Source organism: Sturnira hondurensis, unplaced genomic scaffold, assembly GCF_014824575.4.
Source record: "Sturnira hondurensis isolate 20B ecotype Veracruz unplaced genomic scaffold, ASM1482457v3 Scaffold0009967, whole genome shotgun sequence".
NCBI classification, from domain to species: domain Eukaryota; kingdom Metazoa; phylum Chordata; class Mammalia; order Chiroptera; family Phyllostomidae; genus Sturnira; species Sturnira hondurensis.
The window spans coordinates 1-9,339 of record NW_028082598.1 but is presented as its reverse complement, the minus strand read 5'-3'; the positions used below and the strand labels follow the sequence as shown (position 1 = coordinate 9,339).

Genomic DNA, 9,339 nt, shown 5'->3' with positions numbered 1-9,339 from the left:
TTGATGGGCTTGGAAGGACGAAAGATGATATCATCATGTATGAAATTGGAGATGTTTTTAAGGCTAAAAACCTTATCGAGGCAAGTATTTTCTCTGCTCACGTCTTTCCCACTGCCTTCCGAAGATGCTGTGACTCTCCCGTGTCTGCCCCCCAGCATGTGCCGCACCCCAGCCTCTGCGCTGGCCCACGGGTAGGACCCCGCCAAGCCCATGAGCAATGGCTCAGTTCCCCACGTTCCTCCTGCGCCTTTCGTGGCGGACGTTACTGACCGTCACGGAGACCTCAAACGGGCACGTACCGCCCGCACCATACCTCACTGCTTTCCTTCGTTTACCAAACAGTTTACTGTGGGCGGGTGTTCACGTAGACGAGGGGAGTCAAACTCATTGTCACTGGGGCCACATCAGCCCCCAGTTCCCTCCAAGGGCTGAATATAATTTTAGGAGTGTACAAATGTAACTATTCCCGAATAGTTAAGGGAGAGCCTGGTGCTGCCACCAGGTAGAAGCAAGATGCCGGGCTAGATAAAATAGGGTGCCGGGCCGCATAAAACAAGGTGGAGAGGCAGGTGCGGCCCCCCGGCCTTGTGTTTGCCACCTGGGACGAAGATGGAGCGCTTCATTCCTGGGAGCAGCGCTGCGGTGAGCGCCTCAGTGTCTGTGCCAACACGCTCGGGGTTGGCTCCTGCAGGTGGCGCTCTGTGCTCTCAGCACATGCCCCATGTTGCCCTTCGAGAGACCCACAGCCCACACCCCCAGCGTCTCCATAGGAGAGTCTGTTCCGCAACTTGGGGTGGTAACACTCTTTAAAAACTCCTGCCTGCCTGTTATGTGAAAAATACTATCTTCTTTGTTCCAATTTGCACCTTTTATTTTTCAAGGATTTTTATGTTTAGAGAGAGGGGATGGGAGGGGGAGAAACATCGGTGTGTGGTTGCGTCTCGCATGCCCCCCACACTGGGGGCCTGACTCGCAACCCAGGCATGTCCCCTGCCTGGGAATCGAACCAGTGACCCTTTGGTTTACAAACTGGCACTCAGTCCACTGAGCCACACCAGCTAGGGCTAATTTGCATCTTTTAATTGTGAATGAGATGAAGTGCCTTTCCATGTCTCTTGGCCATTCACATTTTTTTCTATGAATTACCTGTTGGTGACTTTGTTTTCCTTCTCACTGTTGGGCTTTTATTAAGAAGCTTTTTGCATATTGAAAATGACCGCTGTTGCACTGAATGTGTTTTCTTGCTTTGCTGTCTTTGGGGTGTGTCTGCATCCTGCCCCTTGCTCGACACCCCCTCCCTCGGTTTCCGTGGGTCCCACACTCTCCTGGGCTGCTTCCCGCCCCGTCACGTTCATTTTAGGCATGTTGGCAGCCCTTTTCCTTGCGACCCCCTGAAGTGTTGGTTCCCGTGAGGATTGGTCCCCTGGTGAGCTCATCTGTCGCTGGTCTCTTGGCCTCTCTGCTGAGGGCTCCTCACACTCATTTCCACCCATTTCCTCTCTGCTGAGCTTCAGCCCTGAGTGTGCAACCGCCCACTCAGCATTTTCTCATGGGGTTGCCGCCAACACCTCTACCCCGAGTGGGAAATCGGACTCTTCATCGCCCCCAGCCCCGTCCTACCAGACCCGACTTCTCCCGAGGCACTGAGAAGTGGGGAGCCCAGAGCCACGGTGTCCGTAGCTTCCTCTCACCTCTCGGCCACTCCACCCAACCAGTGACTGTCCTCAGACACCTGCCTCCAAACTGGGTGTTGTCCGTCCTCCCCTTGGACGCTGTACCCCGGGTGTGCCTGGCCACCCTCAGCTGCCAGGTCTGCCTTGGGATCCCTCCCACCCCTGTGTCCACTTCCCTCCCTTCCTCCCTCCCCCATGTTCGCCCACGTGGTCAGCTCCAGTCCTGCGGACACTCCACCGTGTCCCTGCCGCCGTCCCCCTCACACCCCCAACTCTGCCATCTCACCCCATTCCCGAGGGACGAGCCCCACACTCTGCCCTGACACGGGTGCCCCCTCTCAGCTCCCTGACTCTGTCCCCCTCCCACCCCCGCCATACGTCTGGCCGAGGCCACCGCAGACAGGACTGCTCTGGATGGAGGAGGCGGCAGGGCGGTGAGGAGATTCGGACAACTGAGGGGTGCGTGTGGGCGCAGCCCCGGGGTGCCCTGTTCTCCGGGCATCTCGGTTGTTGATTGGCCGTGACTCGCCAGGAGAGCCTGCCCGGCGTGTGCTTTTCAGGTCGGTTTGTTGGTTGGTTTGCTCACACGGAAGGGATTGTGCTGCCGCCGTGCGTTCTGCTCTCTGAATGGGATTCCACGTTGCCCCTCAGTGCCCTGTCCCTTCTTTCGTGTGTCTGGTCTGAGTGGGGTTCTCTTCTCAGGGACCAGCCAGCGGGCGACGGTGACCGCCAGCCTGGGCCCAGGGCCCCTGGTCGTGTGTGTGAACCTTAGGGAGAAACGTTCTTTGGTTTGCTGCCTCCCAGGTAATGCGGAAATCTCACGAAGCCCGTGAAAAGCTGCTTCGTCTGGGGATATTTAAACAAGTGGATGTTTTGATCGACACATGCCAAGGTACGTGCTATGTGTCGTTCTCCATGGTGCCTGCCACTCGCCCCCCGGGGTCACAGAAGCAGTGTGTGTTTCCCGGTAGAGGCGGCCCGGCCTCGGTGGTCAGCAGTCCCAGGGGGGAACTGGGTTTGTGTGTCAGGCCCGGGGAGGGCGGGCGCACTTTGAACATACTGTCCTCTGAACCCCTGGATGGTGCCAGGGGTCAGAGAAGGGTCCTGGGGGCGGGAGCCAGGTGATCCTTGGTGATACTCGCCCAGCCCAGCAGGTGTCTGAGGGGGCCCTTGCGGACCCCATCTGAACGCACGCTTTGAAAAGAGGAGGGCACTGCGGATCGGAGTTCCGTTTTAGTTTGTGTTTGTTTGCCTGTTTGCTGTGGGGGACGGTCTGGGGCTGGTGTGGTTTTCCCATGGTGTCTCGTCACTTCGTCGTCCCCAGCGTCCCCTGGTCCCTGTGGTGGCCGAGCACCGCTCTAGCATCCACGTCTCCCGTCCCGGTGTCGGGAAGGAGGAAAGGAGGGGAAGGCCCGCCCTTCCCTTAGGCACCGTCCCGGTGGTATACACAGCACCCCCTCTGACCCCGCCAGCCCGGGCGAGCTCAGCCTAGTACGGGGAGGACGGGCAGTGCGGTCCACGTGGCCATGCGCTCGGCTGGGGAGCGAGGACTCGCCTGCGGCTAGAGCGGTGGCTCTGAGTGCAGCCCCAGCCCAGCAGCGCTGCCCTGGCCTGGGGCTTGGCAGGAATGCACGGTCGATGGAGGCAGGGGCTTTGGGGGTGCGGCCAGCAATCCGGCATAGTTGGAGCCCCACTGGCTGAGTGAGGGCAGAGGATAGGGGGAGACAGCCAGCGGTCACTGCGCCCTCACTTCGATAGTTGCCCTGTGCTCAGCTCTGCGTAAGGGTTTGTGTCGTGACCCAGATGAATCTCACAGACACCCGGGCACTGTTATTCTGTGAGAAAGAACAATTTCCAGCTAAGGAAGCAGGCTAGGAAGTTCAAGGACGTGCCCCAGGCCAGACGAGGGAGCGGCGGACGGCCCCTGCCGTCACCCACTAGTGCAGCTCCTGGTGGCAGGTCCTGGTGGTGGCCTTGGCTTTCGCGGCCTCCTGTCTGCTGCGAGTGGGACTGGCCGTGCGTGGCTGGCCGGCCCTCAGTGTCAGCGGCCACCCGGCCACACCCTGGAATCGCCGGGGGCTGTTAGGGAACCGTGGGTCAAGGCAGCAAGGCCGTTCTGTGTGAGTCGGTGACGGTGACCCCCGCCCCGAGAATGGAAAGGGCAAGAGCGAACCCCAGTGCAGACCACACGGTACTGAGAAGCACTGTCTGACTCTCGGGTCAGCTGTAGCCACGGCCACACCGACGCCACCTGTAACAGGAAATGTGTGTGTGGGGGGCAGGAAAGCGGCTCTGCTTTCAGCTTCTCAATGAACCTGAAACCGCCTTAAACAATAAAACCTGTTATTTAAAAAAAAGTGAAAAGATGGTGCGAAGATTCTACCCTGACCAGCTGACTCGGTATTTGGGAGCAGGGCCTGGGCGTCTCCTGTCCAGCTGGGGTCAGGCTCGGCCCCTCCTTCCTGTGAGCGGCCCCCGGCCTGGGAGCTCAGCCCTGCTTCCCGGCTCCCCGGCTGCTCTGGCTGCCCAGGCCGCACCGGCTTCGGGCCCTAATTCTACAGGCACCGCACCCTCAGCCTGAAGGAGGGCCAAGATAGCCACCTCCTGCGCTTGTATCTCAGCCCTCGCTTCTCTTCCAGGGTTACCAGAGAGTTCCCCATTTTAGTGTCAGTTGAGTTGAGGCCCCAGGTGGTGTCACGGTCCCCAGTGGGGGGACAGAAGCAAACCCTGTGTGCCTGGCCAGGGCGCTGCCGTGGCTGTGCCCTTGCAGTGGAGTCTGCCTTCCGGGATTCTCTGCCGCCGAGACTGGGCCCGAGTGCTTTGCTGTAGAGGCGGGGTGACTGTGGGGGGGCAGCGTTCTTGAACTTGAAGATGGAGAGTGGGGTGTCCAAAGAGGGTTGTGAAACATACCGAGCCTTCACACTGTGTTGTCGCAATGGGACCGGGTGTGCAAGTGCACGTTCCGGCGGCCTGACCGGGGGGCGTTCGCCCCGTTCCCAGGTGACGACGCCCTTCCCAACGGGCTGGACGTGACCTTCGAAGTCACCGAGCTGAGGAGGCTGACCGGCAGTTACAACACGATGGTCGGGAACAACGAGGGCAGCATGGTACGGCTCGGCACCCCCTGCCCCGCGGGGGGCTGTGGCGGCGGGCTGGCGCGCGCGCCCACGCTCTGGGTTGGGCGGACCCTGTCCCGAAGCTTGCCCTTCGAGTGTGAGGTGGCCTCTCATCGGCCTCCCGAGAGCTCGTCGTCCTCATGTGCTTTGGGTTGTTTGAGAACAGTGTGAACATCAGTAGTGAGTTAGCAATGGTTTGGGGAGTGTTTGTGGTGAGTTTCTTGTTCGCGTCCCCCCAGCCCCAGACCACAGCTGGTTTCCCTGAGCCCGTGCAGCAGCAGTGGGACCGGCCCCTCGGATGCGTCGGGGGCGGGGCGGGGGGCACACAGGGCGCAGGCTCAGCACAGACAGGTTTTATGGAGCGAAAGTGGTGGTGGGCGGCCCTTCCAGACCTGCAGTCTCCATTGTTTGCCCCGTGTCTCCGGGTCCCTTCGCCAGCCTGGGCTTTCTCAGAAAGCCGTCACCCCCCTTTCAGAGCCCCACTCTCTCCTCCCAGGTGCTTGGCCTCAAGCTGCCTAACCTACTAGGCCGTGCGGAGAAGGTGACCTTTCAGTTTTCCTATGGAACAAAGGAGACTTCCTACGGCCTGTCCTTCTTCAAACCACAGCCCGGAAACTTCCAAAGAAAGTAGGAAGCCAACAGACCCTTGACGCAGGGGCCCAGTTCCCAGTTAGGGGGGCTGCTTGTTGGGGAGAGGAGCCACAGTGAGTTGGCTAACATCCGGCCGGGTTTCCACATGCCTTGGGGTCCCTCCTGGAGGGGCGCCCACAGTGCATTTTTCCGTCTGTTGCTTCGAGTGTGTGTGGTTGTGGTCCCTGTCCCGTGGGGTAAAGCCCTGTCCCGTTGCCTCCTAGCTTCTCTGTGAACTTGTACAAAGTCACTGGGCAGTTCCCGTGGAGCTCACTTCGGGAGACGGACCGGGGCGTCTCTGCAGAGTACAGCGTGAGTAGCGCTCCCGACGTTCGTCCTCTGCGCCCGAGGGAAGACTCAGTGCCTCTTTCCTGGATCCCCAAAGACAGCGAGTGGGGCTGGCCCAGGAGAGCAGTGACCTCTCAGAGGCCTGACGCCGGGAGGGGCGGGGGAGTGGCACCCCGGCATTGGTGCTGGGTTGCCCTCCACCCTCTCCCTCCCAGCTCCGGCCTGTGCCCTGGCCTTGCTGCCTGGGCAGGGTGTGGCTAGTAGCCACGGGGCAGCTTCCCGGACCTGGTAGACCTCCTCTGAGCCCCGGACTTCCTGTGACGATGCCTGCCTGTCCTTCCCCCCCATGCTCAGAGCAGCCCCTCTGGACAGCCCTCAGTGGCACTCTGGTCCCAGAAAGTGTGGTGCTGGTTCTCGCTCAAGTTTACTGCCAGCAGGATCCGACTGAATGCAACAAATGGACTTAAGTCCTTTTGGCCTTTTTGGCTTTACAGTGAGCCTTGCCGTTTCCCTTCCTTCCACGTGGGTTCCCGTTCCTTTCCTGATCCAGTAGCTCCCCCAGCGTGGCCCTCAGACCAGTAGCATCCGCCTTGCTGGCACACTGGTCAGAAACAGCCATCCCCGTGCCCCGCCTGCCTTGCTGAGTCAGCGTCTCTCGTCCCCACCATGGGCCAGGACTCGGTTTGAGTTCCCCACCCCAGTGCACTGACTCTGGTCTGAGAACCCCACTGAATTCCCGAGGTCGCCGCCTGGGCTTCACCTGGCACCTGGGGGCACTAGACACGAGTCACTCACGCTTCTCACCCTGCAGGCCGAGGGCAGAGAAACTCATTAGACCAGGCAGACAGAACGCAGGGTAGACGTGCGCATTTGTGATTCATTTTCGGTTCTGCACGTGGCTGCCTGTGCTGACCCGAAGGGAGTAGCTCTGACCCCTCTGCCCCGTCCTGGGGTGCAGAAGCGGCCACCCAGCCGCTCCCCCAGCGGGTCTCTGGCCGCCAGCAGTGTGGGAGGGCTCTCCCTCCTGCGTCCCCTTGTGTCTCTTTCCTCCAAGCCTCTCAGGGAGCAGATTCTTAGGAAAGGAGAAGGGCCCAGCTGGGTCCGGGTGGAGGGCAGAGGAACGTGGAGCAGCGGTGCCGGGCCCTGGCAGCCCTGGGGTGAGGGACGGGCCCCTAAGGAGAGGCCCGAGTCCTGCTCCCTGTCCTTGGTGCCCTGAGGACCAGAGACGTGAACTCTGCACACTGGATGGTGTTGCCTGGCCCACCTCGTCCTAGCTGTGGCCCAGAGACAGGAGCCGTGTCTTCGAGTGCAGCTGTTTTCCTGTGACGAGCTGCCTGATGGGGCAGAAGGGGCTCTGGCTGCTCACTGTTTCCTCTCCCAGGACAGCCAGCCAGGGCCAGGGCGCAATGTTCCCTTTGGCCTGGGCCCCCAACCCTCGCTCGCCCCGCCCCTTCCCCTGCTCCCTCCACTCATCTCCCTCTCTGTTTCATTGGCTGCCCTTCCATATTTCACTGGTGAATGACGTCAGGGGGCCTCCTCCAAAGGCCTGTCCAGGCGCCCTCCAGCCTCCAGCACCCGAAGGCTGACCGCCCCTGTGTTTGCAGTTTCCCATATGGAAGACCAGCCACACGGTCAAGTGGGAGGGCGTGTGGCGAGAGCTGGGCTGCCTCGCCAGGACAGCGTCCTTCGCCGTCCGACAGGAGAGCGGCCACTCGCTGAAGTCGTCGCTTTCGGTAAGGACTGCTCATGCGAGTGAGTGTGCCGAGGCCTGGCTGCGGCCGCGGTGTGCGTTGGGACGCAGCCATCGCCAGCATCAGGGCGGACTGAGGTGTCACCATGGGCGCTGCCTGTTACTGTTTCTCAGTAACATTGGCGGGGAGGGGAACAGGTGTGCGCGAGAGCTGGCAGGTGAACGCTCTGGGGCCGGCCCCGGTGGAGCCCCGCGAGAACTGGCCCGGCGGTGGGGGCGCAGCCTGCACCTGCTCTCAGCTCCCTGGCGTGGGACACGGGCGGTGCTCCTGCCTCCCTCACCGGGTTTCCGTGCGTGGAGGTGAGGGCTCGGCACGAGGCCGGGCCCAGCGTTAGCGCGCGGTGGGCGTCGCCGGTTCACAGCCCCGTTTGAGCTGAGGAGCCGGCACCTGTGTCTTGCAGCATGCCATGGTCATCGACTCCCGGAACTCTTCCATCCTACCCAAGAGAGGCGCGCTGCTGAAGGTCAACCAGGTAGCGCTCCGCCCCCTTCGCGCCTGTGCACTCCAGGCGGCCGGGGAGGGGGGGTGGTGTCGGGGGGGGGGGGGGGGNGGGGGGGGGGGGGGGGGCGGTTTCCGTATGGAACAGCTTCCCTAATTGTGAACATCCTCCCAGGATGGCTTGTGAGGGTGTCAGTCCCTCTCAGGGCTTAGTCTTCTGCCCTCGTCAGCAGCAGAGTGAGCGTGGCCCTCTGGCCTCTGCAGTGCCCCTGCCTGGGTGGGGGGAGCCTCGAGCTGTGGTGTGAGCGGTTTCTCGTGCCAGCTCCAGGCAGGGGCTGTACCGCCTGGCCTGCGGGGCCGGGCTGCTTGGGGCGCCCAGGCTGGGTCTGTCCTGGTCTTCAGTGTTGGAGGAGCGGCTGGAAATTGGGCGATTATGCGCACTGTGCCAGGTCCTGGAAGACCGGTGGGGTTTCTTCAAGCGCTGATTGGGCCACAAACCATGTCACCCACTGCGAGCTCCGTGATAAAGTGTTGCCCGAGTTCTGTCACATGTGGGACGGATTTGCTTTGGGGTTCTTCAGGACGCATGGTGGTCCGGGTCCCCGCCAGGCCCCTGGCCCCACTGAGAACAGGCCACCAGCAGACAGGGTGTGTGGTTTTCTAACTCCATGAGGCTGCTGTTCTCTCTCACGGTGGCCCCTCCCCAGGAGCTGGCGGGCTACACCGGAGGGGATGTGAACTTCATAAAAGAAGACTTTGAGCTTCAGCTGAATAAACAACTTGTGCTCGACTCTGTGAGTATCTGGCCGGAACTCCGGCACCTGCACGCACCCTCATCCCTGGTTTTGGGGACCTCGGGTTCTGAGCGTCTGAAGCTTTGGCGCTCACGTCGCAGTGCTCGCTCATTAAACATCGCCGAAGTGGCAGTCCTCTGGGGAGAGGTGGTGACAGTTCTCTTTCAAAGGGATCGGGACCCACTCACCGCAGAGCACAGGCCTGCAGCCTGCGCCCTGTCCCTTTGTCGCCCGGGCAGAGGGCAGGGGGGCAGGCATGGCCCTGCTCTCCCTGCCGTCACCTCCAGGGATTTCCTTCCTCCTGACTTGCCCAGGATCCGGGGGTGAGCGCCTGTTAGGGAAGGGCTGTCTCTGAGCGCCCGGCTGGGAGCCATGTGTCTGCCTCTTGTCACCTCGGGTGCCTGTCACCTGGGGGCCACTTCCCCTCTCAGGGGTGGCTGTCCTGCTGTGACGGAGCGGAAGCGGATCCTGCTCGGGTTCGGCTGGCCTCTTGCTTGTGCTGGGGAGCCTCCTTCTGACATTGGGGTTGCAGGTGGTTAAAGTGTCCACGAAGCACTTCGTTAGGGCTGTGGTTCTCCAGCTGCACCAGCTGCCGCCGTCCTGTGGGCTGTGCCCCAGCCCAGCTCTGCAGCCCCAGGCGCGCAGCTGG

General features: G+C 61.7%; 1 protein-coding gene across 1 annotated transcript; it reads left to right on the top strand.

The window, feature by feature from the left end:
* Positions 1–6: 6 nt before the first annotated feature.
* SAMM50 (SAMM50 sorting and assembly machinery component) lies at positions 7–9,032 on the top strand. The gene is made up of 8 exons (XM_037058186.1): positions 7–80; positions 2,478–2,565; positions 4,674–4,780; positions 5,286–5,416; positions 5,644–5,731; positions 7,312–7,440; positions 7,859–7,930; positions 8,604–9,032. The coding sequence occupies exons 1-8, from the start codon at positions 36–38 to the stop codon at positions 9,015–9,017; spliced, it is 1,074 nt and encodes a 357-aa protein (XP_036914081.1). The 5' UTR covers positions 7–35; the 3' UTR covers positions 9,018–9,032.
* The last annotated feature ends 307 nt before the right edge of the window (positions 9,033–9,339 follow it).

Coding starts and splice junctions, on each gene's coding strand:
- SAMM50 (XM_037058186.1), top strand. CDS start 36: ATGTATGAAATTGGAGATGTTTTTAAGGCTAAAAACCTTATCGAG. Junction 81..2,477: donor AGGCTAAAAACCTTATCGAG/GCAAGTATTTTC, acceptor GCTGCCTCCCAG/GTAATGCGGAAATCTCACGA. Junction 7,441..7,858: donor CGCTGAAGTCGTCGCTTTCG/GTAAGGACTGCT, acceptor TGTGTCTTGCAG/CATGCCATGGTCATCGACTC.